Here is a 20,512-nt window from a genome sequence, read left to right on the forward strand (position 1 = left end):
ATTATAAATATAGGTATACATGAAAAATTAAACTATATACACAATATACAATATATTTGAAGAACAGTTTGACCGACTGTTTAGTGTTTAATGCCAGTAACCGATGTATACAAAGAACGCACTATGCGTGCTCCGATACCAAGCGCCCCAGGCACCCTTATAGTGAATGTATCATACGGATTATAACGGATTACGAGGGTAAATCAAAAAGTTCTTAGAAATAGGGTCAAAAACAAAAGATAATCATTGTTTTTATTTTTATTTTTCTACATAATCTCCTTCTTTTTCAATACGTTTTAAGAACCGTTTTTCAAGTTTTTTTATTCCTTCCGAAAAAAATGTTTTTCCTTGAGTCTCGAAAAACTCCTCGACAGCACTCATCACCGCATTATCGTCATCAAATTTAGTTCCACGGATGTGCTCTTTTAATTTGGGAAATAAGTAAAAATCACTCGGAGCTAAGTCTGGTGAGTAGGGTGGGTGGTCGAAGATCTCAAAACCAGCTTGGCGGATTGCAGTGACAGCCATCTGTGACCGATGAGCAGGAGCGTTATCATGGTGGAACAACACGCCAGCACGCAATTTTCCTCGACGTTTTTCTTTAATTGCCTGCCGCACTTTCGGGATCAATTCCGTGTAATAAGCACCTGTTATGGTTTTTCCTTTTGGCAGATAGTCAATCAAAAGGATACCATCCGTATCCCAGAAAACTGAGGCCATGACTTTCCCTGCCGTCGGAAATACTCGAAATTTCTTCATTGGCGGAGAAGACGGGCGTTTCCAGGACATGCTTTGCTTTTTCGTTTCGGGATCAAAATGGTGAACCCATGTTTCATCCATGGTGACAAAACGCCGATAAAAAGTATCCGGATCACGCTCGATAATTTTTAGATTTCGCTTTGAAATCTCCAAACGCAAATCTTTGTTCGCCTCGGTTAACATTCGTGGAACCCATCTGGCGGATACTTTTTTAAACCCTAAAACATCCGTTAGTATTGATTGCACGCTACCAAATGAAATTTTAAGGGTCTCTGCTAGATAGTTAATAGTAATTCGCCTATCTTCTAACACCATTTTTTCGATTTTTTCAACATTTATTTCATTAACTGAGGTGGAAGGCCGGCCTGAACGGGGGTCATCTTCACAGCCAGATCTGCCTCTTTTAAATTCAGCAACCCAGTAAGCGACCATAGAATAGGGTAAAGCATTAATGCCAACAGTTTTCTGAATATCCAAAAAAATGTCTTTGGTAGACATTTTTTTAAACACAGGTATTTTATCACGGCACGCAACTCATTTTTTTCCATAATTGAACTAATTTGCTAACTTGTTGCACAAAATAATTAATTACAATGAAATGGCGGGAGAATTTCGAAAACAAATAACTGTCAAATAATACGTCATAATGACAGTTTAAAATAAAAATAAAACTACGCGTAAAGAGGTTTTGTAAATATGTAGTTCTAATAACTTTTTGATTCATCCTCGTAGATACTGGCTTTAATCGCGGTATCGTCGAGTCTCTGGTCCAGTCGGTGTGGTCGCCTCCTTTTGCTCATCACTCATCAGTTAGTCACCTGCTTGTGATAACTAAGACATCCTTAATTGACACTATTAAGTATGCTATATGCCACGCATCACAGCCAGATATTAGTTAATCTCTACAATGGTACTCATAACGAAGTCGTACAAACTATGAAGAAGTTTATCTCTGTACGTGTAAACCTCATAAATGTGCTTCGGTCAAATTGTTATCACACTCGCACATTCTCAACTCAATGTAATTTTAGGATGAAATAAATCATGGACTAAGTATAGGTACTTGATTTCTGTAATATTCTGAACTAAGTACGTAATAATAATACTCCGCTACGACAATAGCGTCGAGGATCATTTACCCACGCATGAACCGTATCGGGAATATAAGTAAAACCTCCTAATGACACTGGGATTCAGAAATTGGTAGCTTGAGTAGACTGAGTACTTAGAAGCTTAGGTATACTATGCAACAAGACGATCATCAAACTGGTACTCGGTATTAACCGTGTTACCAAATAAAAGTCAATGCCAAAAGAAGAGTTTATAACATTGCACATTAATTAACAGGTAAAAATTTTTTTTTTATCAAATAATTATTTAGTTAAAAATCAGACGTCGACTAAATGTGCCCTATTTTAATAGTGAAGAAGCTATAATTACTCCACAATGATTGTGTCGAGAGCTCCGCTTTCACAGCGTCGAGGCTAAATTTGCCCTTCTTTAATAGTGAAGAGGCTATCATTACTTTACAATGATTGTGTCGTCAGCTCCGCTTGCACAGCGTCGAGGCTAAATTTACCCCACTTTAATAGTGAAGAAGCTATAATTACTCCACGATGATAGTGTCAAGAGCTCCGCTTTTACAGCGTCGAGGCAAAATTTGTCCCACTTTAATAGTGATGAGGCTATCATTGCTTCACAGGTATTGTGTTTGAGAACTCCGCCTTCACAGCGTCGAGGTTATATTTGCCCCACTTTAATAGTGATGACGCAACTGTCGCAGTGTTAAGACTATAAATATCGTTACTCCACAAAAATTTATGTCGAGGATTCTGCTGACGCAACTGTCGCAGTGTTGAGGCTATAAATATCATTACTCCACAAAAATTTGTGTCGAGGACTCCGGTGATGCAACTGTCGCAGTGTTGAGGCTATAAATTCGCCACTTTGAGTGTATAGGCTATCTTTACTCCACAATTATCGTGTTGAGAGCTTCGCTTCCATAGCGTCGAGGCAAAATTTGCCCCACTTTAATAGTGACGCGGCTATCATTACTCCACAAAAATTTGTGTCGAGGACTCCGCTGACGCAACTGTCGCAGTGTTGAGGCTATAAATTCCCCACTTTAAGTGTATAGGCTATCTTTACTCCACATTTATTGTGTCGAAGATTTTTATGATGATTATTGCGTGATATCGTAAACTACATAATAATGGTGGACTCGCGCTTCGATTGCTTCGGTCATTAGATTCTTCGGTCGCTTCGCTCTTCGGTCGCTTCGCTCTTCGGATGCTACGCTCTTCGGTCGCTTCGCCCTTCGATCGCTTCGTTCTTCAGTCACTTCGCTCTTCGGTCCTTTCCCTCTTCGGAATGTTTGGTATGCAGTCGCCTTGCTCATTATAAATTGAGTCAAAGATATATAACGTTGCTCTACTGTAACAGTGTTGATGCCAATATAATGTACTTGTCGTATATAGCTTTTAAGATATTTTTATTGTACGTTTTGTGATTCTCTAATTTTGTGTTTTATTATTGTGTAACTTTCTATGTCTTTTAATCATTGTGTGTTTATGTTTTATTTTTATATTTCGTGCATAGTTATAAGAATCAATGTCCCACAATAAATATTACCTATTCCCTAACTTTGTGAAATAGCGTAAGCTGATTAGCCAATAAATGGATACTGACTCTGCACAACTCACCCACGTGACACAGTGGGCGGGGCGCGGTCGCGCTCTCATATAAATATGACTGCCCAACCTAGCCTCGTCAGTCCGTCAACAACTAGTCCATCAACAACTAGTCTACACTTAACAACTTATTAACCCTAAAATAAGTGTTCTTACTAACCCTCACACTAACCCGGTAACATGGTGGTGGTATTTCTGAGGTAATTGGCAGCGGCAGCTTCACTTCGGCCAGCGCGTTCCAGTCTTCGGCGTACGAGCTTCAAGAAAAACAGTCTACGCTCAACAATTATGGTCCTTCGAACCGGATAAAGAACAAAGAAACAAGTACGCGCTGAGTGTTGAGATTTTCTCCACTCAGATAGAAGAAAGAACAAAGAAACAAGTACGCGCTGAGTGTCGAGATTTTTCTCCACTCAGATAGAAAAAAGAAGCTTGAAAAACGAACGCGCTGAGCCTTGAAGTACGCTTCGGCTCAGACCCTTACCCAATTACCCCTCCATACCCCACCATACCGGCTTGCCGGTCGGACCGTGCTGTGTTGTAGGTTTTCCTCCACTCACGCGTCCTGGCAACTTTCGTTGCATGTGTCACATGGTGATGCCATCACACTGCTTTCGAACGCTCTAGGCATTGCACTTTGTCATTGCGGGAGATTCAGTGCACCGAGGGATTTACGCTTAGGGGCACTGACGTTGCGCTCTGTGGCGTCAGGGCATAGGTGTTAGGCAGGTAAATTTGTATATAGTTAGGGACCCCCCGCGTGTGTGTCAAGAAAGAAGAAGATGTCTACGAAGAGTACGAGAAATCTTCGACCGCGCGCTAAGGGCCCGCCTGCCCCCGCGCCCACAGACACCCTTACCCCCTCGTCCGGCAAGACCACGTCTACCGAGACACATACATGGAGCAAAGGCTCCACCGGCAACCAAGTGAATAGCGGTGGAGAGATAGACAACAATTCGGTACACTCGGACGCGTTAGAAAATACGGTAGTAGTTCGCAGTAGGTCGAATACGCTAGTGAATAAAGACCCCGTGGTCGCGCCGCCGCCGCCGCGGGCGCCGTCTGTTCGTGGATCAATCAGAGGTCGCGAATCGGTAAATAGGGATCGTGATAGTCAATTATCGGTGCTCATGGCCGAGCTCGAGGTTCATAAAGCCGCTCTAGTTGTCGCTCAGAAGCAGTCCGATACTGCCAAATTAAAGCTGCAGATCGCCGAATTGGAGGCGAATTCTGACAGAGGCAGTACCGTGGCTGACGAGTCTGAACGGCGTACTAGGAATTGGGTAGGACAACAGTGTAGGCCACAGGAGCACGACGTCGCGATCGAGAATAGTAAAATTCCCTTGCCGAAGGAGACAGCGCCGCCGCCGCGCGCCGCCGCCATTGAGCGGGGTACTAGTAGGCCGCAACCGCGTTATTTAGAGATGCCACACGGCAGTTATGCACCTATCTACCATAAGCCGCCCGAGTTACCCTCATTCGGAGGAGATATAACCGAATGGATTTCATTTAGGGCAGAGTTCGAGGACACGTCTCCCATGTTTAGTGCCGTCAATAACGTAAGTCGTATTAGGCGCGCGCTCAAAGGCGAGGCTCGGACCGCCGTGAAATCAATAATGTACACAGTTCAGGACCCGTACGAAATTATGGAGGCGCTAGAACGGCAATTCGGCGACCCGGAGGAAATTGTGTTAACGGAGTTGCATAATATAAAACGTATGCCGCGCTTGTCAGAAGACAACGCGAACACAACTTCCTTCGCCGCACATATTGCGAATGCCGTCGCAACCATACGTTCGCTGCGACAAGAGCAGTATTTACACGCGCCTGAACTTGTAAACAAAATCGTGGACAAACTCAATCTGATTGTGCGTTACGAATGGGCAAAATATAGGCAGTCTAATAGTCAAACTCCCGGTCTAGTTGCATTATCGGAGTTTTTGAACGAAATTAGCACTGCAGCCAAACGCGTCAACCGACATAGGCCGTCGAACAGATTGCGGAACACAGTAAACACGGTATTTTTTGAGCACGACCCTAGGCGAGCAAGCAGTTCTCGCGATAGGCGTCGCGCCCCCGCGTTTTCCCGCGATCCTAGCACGGAGTCGGAATCAGATTCCCACGATCATTACGTACGCGAAGCGCCGCGTAGTAATAAACCCGCTATCGCGCAAGTTAAGCCTCGCGATAGTAACAAAAAAAAACCCGCGTCGACCGGAGCTAAGCCCAAACAACCGACATCGTCCGTCCCTGTCTCGCGCAGCACGTGCGCCGTTTGCCAGAACGGCCACGAGCACAAAGTTAGCGCGTGTCGTAAATTTTTAGCGGCGACGATTCCTGAACGGTGGGACTTAGCGAAGGGCGCTAGATTATGCTATAGGTGCTTAGACGCGGCTCACCGTAAGTTCAAGTGCAAGTACATCGCGTGCGGAGTTAACCAATGCGAAGCCGGACATCATAAGCTATTACACGGACTGAACGCGGCCGCGCCCGCGAACGGTAATAGTACTCCGGCGGTAGCGGTTAATAATATTAGGCTCCCGCAAACGTACCTCAAAGTCATGCCTGTAGAGGTGTCGGGACCGCTAGGTACCGTGCAAACCCTCGCGCTGCTAGACGAAGGCGCGGCTATGACTTTGATGCTTCACGAAACGGCCGATAAACTCGCGCCTCGCGTAAAAGGCGAAACTTTAGAGATAGAAGGCATAGGCGGCGTAGTCAGAAATCCAGATTCGTATACGTTACGAGTCGCAATACGGGGTTTTTGTAGCCGACACATGGAAATGATGGAGGTAATCACGATTGGCGATATTGGCATAGGAATGCAGGGCGTACCACGTGACGTAGTCGACAAGTGCGAACACTTGACTAAAATCGCGGACGAATTAAGTTACCCGACCGGCATACCTACCATCGTGATAGGACAAGATAATTGGCACCTCATCATTTCTCGGCAAATTTTAGAGGGCCCGCCTGAGCTTCCCATTGCTAGCCTAACTAGACTGGGCTGGGTTTTACACGGCCCAGATAGAACGCGCCGCGCCGCGGTAAATTTTGTAGGGCACGCACGGCCTAAAACCGCGGACGACGAGGCTTTAGAGCTAATGAAACGGCATTTTGACATAGAATCATTAGGCGTTTCACAAAAACTACCTCGGGCCGATCCCGACCAGCGCGCGCTAGACTTGCTGAAAACCACCTGTGTAAAAATACCGGGGGAAAATAGGTATCGAGCGGGCTTATTATGGCGGACAGACGACGAAAAGCTCCCAGATAACCGAGCGCAAGCATTAAAACGGCTGTACAGTCTAGAACGAAAACTAGACCGAGATGCAACGTTAAAGGCCGAATATGCAAAGCATATGGCTAACTTGCTTGACAAAGGTTACGCGGAGAAAATGGAGTCGCCGCCCCCCCTCGATGCGCCCCGGGTGTGGTACTTAGCGCATTTCCCAACATTTCACCCGCAACGCGGCAAAATGAGATTAGTGTGGGACGCGGCCGCCACAGCCTACGGACGGTCGCTCAATAGCGCGCTTTTGGCCGGCCCCGACTTGTTAGAGTCACTCTTTGGCGTACTAGTGCGTTTCCGCGAGGGTAAAATCGCGGTAATAGCGGACGTCAAAGAAATGTTTTTACAGATCGAGATAATTGAACAAGATCGCGATGCGTTACGTTTCGTTTGGCGGGGGGAGGACCGCACCTCTCCACCGCAAGAATACAGAATGAAGCGGCTTATATTTGGATCGGCAGCGTCGCCGACAACCGCGCTATACGTCAAAAACGAAAACGCAAGAACGCATAGCGAACAATTTCCGATCGCAGCTGAAAAAACAATAAAAAATACGTACATGGACGACATGTTGATCGCGCTCGATACGTCCGAGGACGACGCCAGGCGCATAGTAAACGAGGTTTACGAATTAAATATGCGCGCGTCATTCGAGCTTCGCGGGTTCGCGTTGAATCATCCTGCGGTTATTGCTGACGTAGTTAACAGTAAAGAGGAAACGTCATTGTTAGGCGCTAGCGAGAGCGAACGTACGTTAGGTTTGAAATGGAATCACAAGCGTGACACCTTAGGTTTCAACGTAAACTTTCGCAACACGCCCGAGGACGTACTTAACGGTCAGAAATTACCCACAAAACGACAGGTTACGAGTAGTGCGATGTCAATATTCGATCCGATCGGATACGTAAGCCCCATATCCGTCTTAGGCAAGGCATTAATGCAGGAGATATGGCGCACCGGAATCGGATGGGACTCGCCCATACCCGTCTCGCTCGCACCCGCATGGCGATCGTTCATAGATAACGTACAACAATTACGGGACTTGGAAATTCCGCGACACGTGCCCGCATTTAATAGGGAGGCATATATGCATGTTTTTTGCGACGCAAGTGAAAAAATATATGCCGCGGCCGTGTACCTAGTCAGCGTCAACCCCGAGGGGACTAGAACGTCCGCATTAGTGGCCGCAAAGGCCCGAGTGTCACCTCTCCGGGTAGTTAGTATTCCACGAATGGAATTACAGAGCTGCGTACTAGCGACTAGGTTAGCGGAGACCATAGTCAAAGAGTCAGACTACGTAATAAAGGACAAGTATTTTTGGTCTGACTCCAAAACGGCACTCACGTGGATACGGTCGGACCCACGTAGGTACAAAACGTTCGTCGCACATAGGTTAGCGGAAATCGAGAACACTACCACCCCCGCCAACTGGCGCTGGGTGCCTAGTGCAGCTAACGTAGCTGACGACGCGACGCGCGGTATACCTACGCAATTTGGAGCGAACCACCGATGGTTCATAGGGCCCGATTTCATACGTAAAAGCGAGGAGCATTGGCCGACAGAGAAAACGCCCGCGCCCGTCGCCGATACGGGCGAAGAACGCGTTAACAAGCTCGTATGCTCGGTAGGCGCCGCGAAAAATAAGTTTGAGTACCTGCCGGAGGTATGTAGGTTCTCAAAGTTCGTACGCTTAGTCCGCGCCACCGCTAAAACACTGGTTGCCGCCGAGGTTTTTAAAGCCGCATTGCTTAAAAAGAAACCAGACACAGACATAAATAAGGGGCATTTGAACTTAGCAGAGATATTGCTTATACGCCGGAGTCAACATGAAGCCTTTCCAGAGGAAATCAAGTTAATGGAAACTGGACGGCCGATTCCGAAGAAATCGCCACTCCATAAAATCGCAGTAAAACTCGACAAAAATGGGGTCATCGTGCTGAACGCCAGAATAGATAAAGATGTACACATACCCGTTCTACACGCTAAAGAAGATTTCGTCAAGCTGCTAATACATCATTTTCATGCTCTCTACAATCACGGCAACCACTCAACAGTGATAAACGAGCTGAAACAGAGATATTATATTATCGGTCTGCGCGGTAGCATTCGTTATATAACGAATAAGTGCCAATGGTGCCGGACCTATAAGGGGACCACACTCAAGGTTCCTGTAGGCGACTTACCACCAGAGAGGCTCCAGGCGAATCAACCGCCATTTACCGCCGCAGCCGTAGATTTATTTGGCCCAATGAATATTACAATAGGCCGCCGCCGCGAGAAAAGATGGGGCGTATTATATACTTGCCTCACTACCCGAGCTGTGCACTTAGAGCTTGCCGCCTCACTTTCGGCATCCTCTATGATACTCTCACTGCGCAGAATGATAGCTCGGCGCGGCACGCCTACCGTTCTGTACTCCGACAACGCAACTAACTTCTACGGAGCAGAACGAGAAATTGCAGAGGCCAAGAAAACGCTGCCAGACAGTCTAAAGCCATTCCTGACTGAACGAGCGATCACCTGGAAAAAGATACCGCCTGGCAACCCTTCCGCCGGCGGTGCATGGGAACGACTCGTGGGCAGCGTGAAAACTGCATTGAAAGCTACACTAAAAGAGAGAGCACCTCATGAAGAAGTTCTACATACGCTGCTTCTAGAAGCCGAGCACGTAGTGAACTCCAGACCACTGACACCTGTGAATCCAGACCTAGATGTCGAGGCTCTGACGCCGAACCATTTTCTCATCGGCCGGTCGAGCGCAATGGCACCGCTGGGCGTCTTCACAGACAAAGATATGTCACTGTCGTCATGGAAGACAGCGCAGAACTTAGCCGATCACTTTTGGAGGCGCTGGCAGAAAGAATACAGACCCAGCCTCCTCCCTCGGCCCAGTGCTCACCAGAACGTGCAGAAGCTAAATATAGGCGACATCGTCATCGTAGCGGACAGCTCTATGCCACGAGGAACATGGCCTAGAGGCGAAATCGCACAACTCTTTCCCGGCCCTGATGGCCACGTAAGAGTAGCTATTGTTCGCACCCGAGCGGGTGAAGTCCGCCGTCCAGTTTCCCGGCTTATACCTATATACTCCACGAATGGAGACGGTGTTGGCACACGCGGGGGAGATTGTCGTATATAGCTTTTAAGATATTTTTATTGTACGTTTTGTGATTCTCTAATTTTGTGTTTTATTATTGTGTAACTTTCTATGTCTTTTAATCATTGTGTGTTTATGTTTTATTTTTATATTTCGTGCATAGTTATAAGAATCAATGTCCCACAATAAATATTACCTATTCCCTAACTTTGTGAAATAGCGTAAGCTGATTGGCCAATAAATGGATACTGACTCTGCACAACTCACCCACGTGACACAGTGGGCGGGGCGCGGTCGCGCTCTCATATAAATATGACTGCCCAACCTAGCCTCGTCAGTCCGTCAACAACTAGTCCATCAACAACTAGTCTACACTTAACAACTTATTAACCCTAAAATAAGTGTTCTTACTAACCCTCACACTAACCCGGTAACATGGTGGTGGTATTTCTGAGGTAATTGGCAGCGGCAGCTTCACTTCGGCCAGCGCGTTCCAGTCTTCGGCGTACGAGCTTCAAGAAAAACAGTCTACGCTCAACAGTACTTGTCATATTAGTCTGTGTCCAAACCTTTAAATTGACTCCACTTTAATAGTGATGAAGTTGTTTTACGTATGTAAATAGTAAATACGAGGTACTTATTTAAGGATTGAGCTAAAGTTACATGATTTGCATATATGTAGAATGAAATACAAAGGAGATTTTAGTTGCGTCGAAGCAATGTAATTGGTGTTTATGCAGCCTAATATCCTGTTAACAAAATGTACGCCATTTGGAGTGCTGTATGACGAGTGAACAATATATACCATTTAACCGATTTTCAATCGTATTTTTATATATATAACGACGTCATGTGTTCCTAATAGCTTCAAACAGCATCTTTGACCTGTAGTCGAATATATACCATCTCAACGAGCCCGATACCTACTCGGAACAAATCCAGTACGATATGTTTACTGGTTATCTCATCTCTAAACTTCAGGGGACCGTCGCCGCAACTAACAAGGGCTGCACCACGGCTGGTGCACATAGCCCACGACGCGAAATCAACGCTGGAAATCAATATGCACAATTGTACAACCATGCAACCAGAGTTATGCTGAAACCTGTTACATGAGTCGCCTTCGCTAAATAGCTAGATGGACAATCGCAATAAGGATTTATATCCTTAAACAATAATAAATATTGTCATTAATAGGTTTACAAACTATTGAGTTATATTTTAAGTTGGTTAAGTGTACCTTCACATAACCTCGAAAAAATTAAATCCGCACGGGTACCTACCTTGAACCCCGCTGTGCATGGGTGCCTATCTTGGACCCGGTCTGATTGAGGGTACCTACCTTGGACCCGCCTGGTATGCTCGCATTACGAAATGCGTACATGCGACATCATGATAGAAATTCTTATATCTTTGACATCAATCCAAACTTATTATGTAATTGTCTTGCATGAAACAAATAATCTAATCTAATCTATGCCCGCATTACGTTATGGGTTATAGTATATAGTGGGTATTAGTTTAGACCCACTTATATGTATACGTTTATTAATTATCTTGTACCCACAATAAAACAATGGATACATTTATGCATATAGGTACTTTGATAGCAACTTGTGTCACGTGTAGTCTTCATCGGTCAGATACGTAAAGAAAGACAAGTTCTGTATTAATAAAGGTAGTTCATCTATAATTTGAAGCATTTTAATTTTCGGGGTTGGGAGGGCGGGAATTTGTTGTCTTAGATTTGGATACTCGTATAATTGTAATCAAACTTCACAGGTAAGTTCATTTGATTATTAATTATAGTAAAAGAGGTACTGAGTATAAAAAGTGATTCCCGAGTTTAACAGCTGAAGTAGATGTCGCTATGTGGCCTCGTACGAGATAATTCAATTTGTCAAAAATTTACGTTTGACAAGACAGTAACCATAAAACACATTCAAATCAAAATCAAATTTGCGGGGATGACTTTTTCACTTTACCTCTTCTACAATTTTTGACTGAATCTAACGTTATCATTAAAACATGTTTTTGGTAATTTAGGTACGTAGTTACACCTCATTCCTGTAAAAATTTGAAGAAAAATGTATCGTCATGGGACTTCATTAAATTCAAATGAAGTCCCATTTTGAAGCTCTATTTATGTCAAACCTCGCTAAATGTCGAGCGCAGTATGATAGCTATCGCCCGTCCGCCTACGAATTAATGGCGTTATTCATAAATGCGCTACAAGCCTCAATTACCTATTCCTCGTTTATCTTCTGTCATTTTGACTTAAGTATTTATTAGAAAAGGACAGCACATTAATTAACTAATTGAGTATTGTACAATTGTATGGATAAGGGGGTGAGTAGGTAAGTGATTGCGTGACATACTCACGTTATTATTGGTATTATATTAATTATGATTGAGCAACAAACGTAGCGAGTAATTTAATCGTACGAGCGAGCAAAGCGAACCGAAGTTCTTAGTTTCAACTTGTAACACATCTGGCTAGGGCCATGTGCCGTCATTTTGAAATTTTTAATTGAATAGTTTGTTCCGCGGTAACATGAGCAGAATGGATCAAGGGGTAATCGATTGTTGAGGGGTCTTGTTATATACCTATGCGTGGCCATACCGTAGGGCTCTATACAGTGGACCGTTGGTTGGTTGGTCGATTGTTGGTGGTAGATACGATACGCGGGAAACTGGCCGTTTTAGGGGGCATATTTAACATTTGTAGGTATATCACTTGTTAGAAAGACTTGGAAACCGAGATCTGAGAGTTCGGACTGATCATATTGAAATTTGCAATATAAGGCTCCGAAAGGGCTCATTCCATAGTCAACATTAGAAAAAAAACCGGCCAAGTGCGAGTCGGACTCGCGCAAGAAGGGTGCCGTACCATTACGCAACAAAATCACGTTTGTTGTATGGGAGCCCCACTTAAATATTTATTTTATTCTGTTTTTAGTGTTTGTTGGTATAGTGAAAATATCATCTGTAAAAATTTCAACTGTCTAACTAGAGGCCTCTTAATATGAATCCGTAGTCAAATTTGAAAAAGTGGCTGCCATCTTGAATATCTTTATTTTTGGTGTGATCATGGTGTATCTGGAATGCCTCTTAATATGGACCCTTAGTCAAAATTGTTAAAAACGGCTGCGATATTTAATTTCTTTGGTTTTGGTTTGAGGTTCTGAGGAGTCCTCATTGAGGACCCGAAAGGCCCTTTAATGTAAATCCATAATCGAAATAGTCAAAAAGTGATCGCCATCTTAATCCTACTATTTTAGTTCAATCGCGACGAATATAAAATTAATATCTATGAATCAGCTCTACGAGGGTAAATCAAAAAGTTCTTAGAAATAGGGTCAAAAACAAAAGATAATCATTGTTTTTATTTTAATTTTTCTACATAATCTCCTTCTTTTTCAATACATTTTAAGTACCGTTTTTCAAGTTTTTTTATTCCTTCCGAAAAAAATGTTTTTTTCTTGAGTCTCGAAAAACTCCTCCACAGCACTCATCACCGCGTTATCGTCATCAAATTTAGTTCCACGGATGTGCTCTTTTAATTTGGGAAATAAGTGAAAATCATTCGGAGCTAAGTCTGGTGAGTAGGGTGGGTGGTCGAAGATCTCAAAACCAGCGTGGCGGATTGTAGTGACAGCCATCTGTGACCGAGGAGCAGGAGCGTTATCATCGTGGAACAACACGCCAGCACGCTATTTTCCTCGACGTTTTTTTTAAATTGCCTGCCGCACTTTCGGGATCAATTCCGTGCAATAAGCACCTGTTATGGTTTTTCCTTTTGGCAAATAGTCAATCAAAAGGATACCATCCGTATCCCAGAAAACTGAGTCCATGACTTTCCCTGCCGTCGGAAATACTCGAAATCTCTTCATTGGCGGAGAAGACGGGCGTTTCCAGGACATAATTTGCTTTTCACATCACCTATTCGAAAAGGGAACTTTTCTTCCCTGCTAGGAGGGATCAAAGTGGCACTTTTCTGTTCAAGGACATTTTGTTGCCGGTATGAAATATTGACACAAAGCCATATGAAATGAGTATGCATATAATCGATTACAATTTCTTTATAATCGATTACGTGCATAAAATTTTCTAACTTAAATAATATTTTGTTGTAATTGTAAACAATAAATGTAATTAGCGTATTTTAAATTAATTAATAGCATATTTAAATTAAGTAAATTAATTAATTAGCGTATTATTTACAAAGAAACGTAAAAAACATTAGTTTATTAATTTAATTTTTATTTTGACATTTTAGGTCTCCTTAAACGCAACCATACTTGTCTATGCAATTTAAAAAGTTTATATTTAAAAAGTTTTGTACAAATATTTCACAAAGCATAATTATGCGGTTCTGTATTGTGTATAAATTTGTAAATACTTAGTTTAAATCAATAACTTTATAATAATAAATATAAGTGATATCAGTCTTCATAGTGTTCTTCCGAAGATTTGGTTCAAAAGGGTACTTAAGAGCTAATTTGTTACCAGAAAAATCTACAAAAATAATGCACTTGATTTTCATTGTATCATTTTAGGTGTTTGCTGCTGTCTTTGAAAATATATTAGGTACATAATTATGAGCTGTAGGTACTTTTAATTTGTCAGTACAGTCACGTCTGAAAATATCGATACGGACAAAGTGCCAGAAGTATGTACCTACCTATACTAAGGTCGTGTATACATATTTTGGGCACTTTGTCCGTATCGATCTTTGCTTAAAATAATAATGTTTTGAAACCTAATATATGTATGTAATTTCCTCATAGGTGATGAGAAAGGCAGTATGTGTCACATGGTAGCAAAATTATTTTCACCTTGGGCGTTAACACTTGAATCCCTCACTACGCTCAGGATTCTATGTTAGAATCCCTCGCTACGCTCAGGATTCTATTATAGAATCCTTCGCTTCGTTTAGGATTCAATTGTACGCCCTCGCCGTAAATATGTCATTTTGCTCCCTTGTGACACAATCTACTATTTTCGTTTCGGGATCAAAATGGTGAACCCATGTTTCATCCATGGTGACAAAACGCAGATAAAGAGTATCCGGATCACGCTCGATAATTTTTAGATTTCGCTTTGAAATCTCCAAACGCAAATATTTGTTAGCCTCGGTTAACATTCGTGGAACCCATCTGGCGGATACTTTTTTAAACCCTAAAACATCCGTTAATATTGATTGCACGCTACCAAATTAAATCTTAAGGGTCTCTGCTAGGTAGTTAATAGTAATTCGCCTATCTTCTAACACCATTTTTTCGATTTTTTTCAACATTATTTCATTAACCGAGGTGGAAGGCCGGCCTGAGCGGGGGTCATCTTTACAGCCAGATCTGCCTCTTTTTAATTCAGCAACACAGTAAGCGACCGTAGAATAGGGTAAAGCATCAATGCCAACAGTTTGCTGAATAACCATAAAAAATTCTTTGGTAGACATTTTTTTTAAACACAGGTATTTTATCACGGCACGCAACTCATTTTTTTCCATAATTGAACTAATTTGCCAACTTGTTGCACAAAATAATTAATTACAATGAAATGGCGGGAGAATTTCGAAAACAAATAACTGTCAAATAATACGTCATAATGACAGTTTAAAATAAAAATAAAACTACGGGTAAAGAAGTTTTGTAAATATGTAGTTCTAATAACTTTTTGATTCATCCTCGTATATACACGATGGCAAAAAAATAAGTGCATTCCCGTTGCCAACCACGAAATCGCTAAAAACAAAATTATCATATTCTATGGGAGATTTATCATATTTTTTCGCGATTTCGGGATTGGTCCCATAGTAAAAGTTGCTCGGTATAATCCCAAAAAACATCGATAATTATGTATCTTCTTCACTTACAATCGCTTAAAAAGCCTACGAGCAAAGCTCTATTGTATTAAATAATAAGTTTATTTAATACAGATGAAAACGTTTCGTTCTTACATATTTGGTTAGGTTTGAGGTGTAACCAGAGCGTCGCTGCTTATATTTAATTGTACGAGTATGTTTATAATTTTGATAGGTTAAATTAAATTAAATTAATTTGAATTAAAATTAACCAATTTGCAGTCAACTTCTTCTGCGTTACACGTGTAATTTTAGCACTTATACAAAAAATATTTCGGTTCGGTTCGGTTCGATAATTAGGATTACATTTTACACGGTGTATAAAATGACGACAATTTTCTTCAAAATTTATAAAAACACTTTTTCAACAGAATAATTTAACGGATGGTTGTGGATGTCTGTCTTCCGCATAAAGGGAAAAGGAATAGGTACAAAACAGGAAACCGGCTGAAAATTTAGCTGTGAAGGAAAAAATGGATTAATGAGAATTGAATTAATTTTTAGGTATAGATTTAACTTACCTAAAATACCAAGTCTAAAATTTAAGGTGACAATGATCAAATCAGCGTAACTGGCCAGAACAGCTCCGTCGTACGGATTTCCAGAGCTCCACGTAAAGCTTTCCCCGTGTATATAAACCAGCACTGGTATGGCCACTTTGAGTTCATCCACTGGAAAACAAATTATATAGACGAAGTTTATCTTTAAACACATATAAGGTAACACTGAAAGATATTAGAATGAGCCCCTAAGAGGTCATATAAAAAAATTGACACATAATTTATGAAAATAAAACAATTTATAAATATTTATAAGTATATTTTATTCCGTTGTCATTTATATTTTAGGATATAGGCCTTTCTAATGAAGAGCCAGCTAAGATTGGGTGGCCGCGTTTGTCGCATTGATGACTGTAGACTCGCTAAATCCGTTTTCTATTCGGAACTCAAGGATGGGAAAAGGAAAATGCTGATCCAAAACTAAAACGCGCGGTTGTTTTATGCGATTAACCCAGCGTTGAACGCATGCGATCAACGGATTGTAGGAATACATTTCAGACGGTTCACTCGAATGAATGTTCACTTGAGCGAATGTTTCATTTTTCTTTTATTCCATGTTCACACGGCTTAGCTAGAATGACACATAAATGAAAGTTCACCAGTTATTTTCTTTCATAATGGCGGCGAATGAAATAAGTCGTAATAATCGTGTGTATGAAATAAGTTTGGTTTGTGAAAATTTCATCAAAACGTTAACAAATAAGTAAGAAACAGTGAAAGTATCGACAACGGTAAATGCAACCCTCCTTCCTGCGATCATGAATTGCAAGAAGAAATTTATTTTCTACCTCAGATAAGTCGAATAAAAAAAAACCTTTAACTTTTTCAGTTGTAGAATCCAAGTAACCGTTCTATGTGTGCTCAGGCTAATATTATTTTTGTTAATTCGGAGTGCAAGTGAATGATAAAAAATGAAAATATTCAACAATGTTGAATCTTTTCACTAATGAATTCATTTTGCATTATTGATTCACTTTGTGAACAGACGTGTCACTTTGTGTGAAAGATGCAAATAAAAACACGAAAATGAACACAAAATTAACCTTGTGATATTACCTTAAGATATAGAGCGATTTGTTTAATGGAAACATAATGCAGGCTTTAATGACTATAATGACGCATTGAATATTTTCGAGATAAAAACCACTTCCGATAGGTAGTTTAACAAATTGGGTTCCGGATTCTGTAAAGATTTTTGTTTATTTATTTATTAGGTACAGTTTTTATTAAATGTTAATCTGTATGAAGAAACCGTACCGTGGTGACTTCATCACGGTACGGTTTCTGACTCATGGTATAATGGCTAAAAGTTTTAATTTAGATTTTAGTGTTATTTGAAGCAAAACTACGAGAATATAATCCAACCAAATGGGTGGGAAAATGATAATTTAAATTACACGTGGCACCAGTATTATCATCAATTAAAATAATGATATCGATACCTTCTAACTTACTTTGCAAGGGTGCAAAAATGTTTAAGTAGAGACAATCTTCACTCTGGTTTTTAAGATAAGGCATCAGTCTTTTCAAGTATTCCAGTCTGCCTTTAGGCATAGTGTCTAACATGGCCCTTTCATCGTGGAGGTCGGGTAACTTTTGAGGGCACGCTGGGCCTGGCCGATCGGAGACACGCACACCATCCCACGGAGATGGTGCTCTTGTAGGACTGAACCTGCAAAACAGAACCAATGTTACATTTGTGTATACTATAAATATATTCATTTAAGTATTTTGGCTTATTCTGCAAAGGAACTGTAAAACGTTTTTTGTAATATCCGGATCTGTGGACTTTCAAACTGCAAAAAAAATTTCATGTTATGAAAATGCGTGACTTAAAGTTGGTTATAAAATGTATATGTTACACTTACGGGTAATACCCTGGTATAACAAGTATTACCCGAGCCTTTTGGGTAAAGTCCGGAAATTTAAACAGCATTAATCTATATTCGGCGTTTACCCGTACAGATCTAGGTCTACCCAACACTGGCTGAGTAATGTTAGGTATTGCATCATCAATTCACCACTTCTGACATTACCCTCCCAGTGTTAGGTAGACAGCATTGATAGAGTTTATTTAAATTAAAAAAACCGGCCAAGTGCGAGTCGGAGTCGCGCACCGAGGGTTCCGTACTTTTTAGTATTTGTTGTTATAGCGGCAACAGAAATACGTCTTCTGTGAAAATTTCAACTGTCTAGCTATCACGCTTCATGAGATACGGCCTGGTGACAGGCGGACAGCGAAGTCTTAGTAATAGGGTCCTGTTTTTACCCTTTGGGTACGGAACCCTAAAAAATAACAAAGAATCACAGAACAGCTTTCCTTTTGTGAAATATTGTTATAAACAAATTCAAGATTAATTTCATAATTTAGAATAACAATAAGAATCATCTTTGGTAAAAATACTCAATTTTGTTTTTTGCGGAATGCTTAGGAAAGCTGTTCTTCTGTTATTCCTTGTTATTATTTAATTTAAATAAAAACTATATATGCATTTGGTTTTTAATTTCACTAATTATTCTAACATTACCCAGCAAGTGTTGGGTAGACCTAGGTGTGTACGGGTAAACGCCGAACACATATTCGGACATTTTTTTTTCATATTCGGACTTTACCTAAAAAGCTTGGGTAATACTAAGTAACCCCGGGTAAACCTAAGTTTACCTTAATTTTAGCATTACCCATAACATGGGTATACCATGGACTTGCCTGCTCTTCGGGCGCCGGCCGCCTATCTCATCATGCGGCACTCAACGACATCATAAGAAGGGCGCTCGTCAGCGCCGGCGTCCCCGCTGCTCTGGAGCCCCAGATCGCGCGGGACGATGGCAAGCGCCCCGACGGGATGTCGTTGATCCCCTGGAGGATGGGCCGTGCACTGGTGTGGGACGCTACCTGCGCCGATTAGCGATGGGACGAGTCCACTTTTTTCCAATTCGAATGATTCGAATTGATTCGTCTGCTGATTCGAATTGAAACTCGAGTTGATTCGACTCGACGAAAATGTTTGGTTGGCGGCTGTAGGATCGAAGGATCGTGATTCGCGACACGGCAACCGGGTCCAACGTGCACGGATAAGGCCCGCAAACTCGAGTTGTAACGGCGAGTCAAGTGGTACACAGAGATATCAGATTAAGTAAAAGGGACATCGCCAGACCTAACAAGGTCAAGGACATAGTCTAAGAAACGATAACTAATTTTTACGTACCTTCACCTCTTAATTGATTCAATCTAAGACGTATGTTATGTGTAGTAAGTATGTTAGATAATGTGTGGACTGAGAAATTGTAGCTCCATGTGGTTAATATATAGATAAAGATCCTTATATGTGTCTCAAAAAGTATACATATATAATATGTGTGCAATTGTGATCCGCAGAGAAAAGTTTACAGGTCATTTTTGTTCATTTTGATGAATTTTTCATTATTTTTCTCCGTAATAAGAAACTAATCAAAATAGAAACGATAAAAAGGAAATTCCCCATTTTGGGCCGTATTTTATTTCGTTTTTAAAATGTTTCTTGTTATTGATGCATTTCTTATTACTAGAAAATATTTTTTTGTTTATGCCATAGTAAAGAAAGTGTCCAAACAAACAAAATCTTTTCACCAATGTAAACCATTGCAGTGATATTTAAATGTTTTTTTTTTTCGATGTAATCATTTATTTGCTTAAAAACGTATAATAATGCATAACGGATGAGATGAGAGAATCGCCTTACTCGGACTCTCCGACTATAGTCAAGTATTTTCAAAATTCGTGTACCTATCCTATCGCCATCACTATCACTCCCATTAGTAGGAGCGAGAGCGACGGGGCGACGGCGACAGATAGTACGCTACTAATTCACTAAAAATTTCTCTCGTCTGTGAGCATAGCCAGTGTTGTTTGACACCTCTTTTCATAATATGTATATGATCAGAGGAGTCACTTAACGCTGGCCAGTTGTAAGTGTAAGGCAAGTAGGTAAGTTTTCATTTGTGAATTGGTTCGATCCGATTCGCATCTAGCCCGGCTCGGCGAGTTGGCGTTGGCGATTCGAACGGCATCGCCGACTCACCGGATCGGTTAACAAATGTTCGTTGTTCGCGCGTGGAAATCGCTACGTCGAGTTGATTCGAATTGCACGGAGACTTGATTCGAGTTGACTCGCCTGTAATGTGATTCGAATCATTCGAATCAGACAACTCGACTCGCCCATCGCTAGCGCCGATACGCTGGCAGCGTCCTACATTTCATCAACCAGCAGA

The 20,512-nt window shown here is 41.6% G+C and overlaps 2 protein-coding genes and 1 long non-coding RNA gene across 3 annotated transcripts in view; all 3 read right to left on the reverse strand.

Moving 5' to 3' along the window:
- Positions 1 to 20,512, reverse strand: part of LOC134754504 (uncharacterized) — a 579,708-nt gene that overhangs the window by 306,222 nt on the left and 252,974 nt on the right. The gene's annotated exons all lie outside the window — the stretch shown is intronic.
- Positions 1 to 20,512, reverse strand: part of LOC134754469 (neuroligin-4, Y-linked-like) — a 114,384-nt gene that overhangs the window by 32,715 nt on the left and 61,157 nt on the right. The window contains exons 3-4 of the mRNA XM_063690802.1: positions 17,719 to 17,936; positions 16,226 to 16,375 (exon numbers count right to left, since the gene is read on the reverse strand). Coding sequence (XP_063546872.1) covers positions 16,226 to 16,375; positions 17,719 to 17,936 — 368 coding nt within the window. The remainder of the gene's footprint in view (positions 1 to 16,225; positions 16,376 to 17,718; positions 17,937 to 20,512) is intronic.
- LOC134754351 (inactive ubiquitin carboxyl-terminal hydrolase MINDY-4B) overlaps positions 15,863 to 20,512 on the reverse strand; it is a 209,799-nt gene continuing 205,149 nt past the window's right edge. The window contains exon 12 of the mRNA XM_063690637.1: positions 15,863 to 15,873. The gene's annotated coding sequence lies outside the window, so the exon portion shown is untranslated. The remainder of the gene's footprint in view (positions 15,874 to 20,512) is intronic.

The sequence above is a fragment of the Cydia strobilella genome, chromosome Z, assembly GCF_947568885.1.
Source record: "Cydia strobilella chromosome Z, ilCydStro3.1, whole genome shotgun sequence".
Taxonomy (NCBI): domain Eukaryota; kingdom Metazoa; phylum Arthropoda; class Insecta; order Lepidoptera; family Tortricidae; genus Cydia; species Cydia strobilella.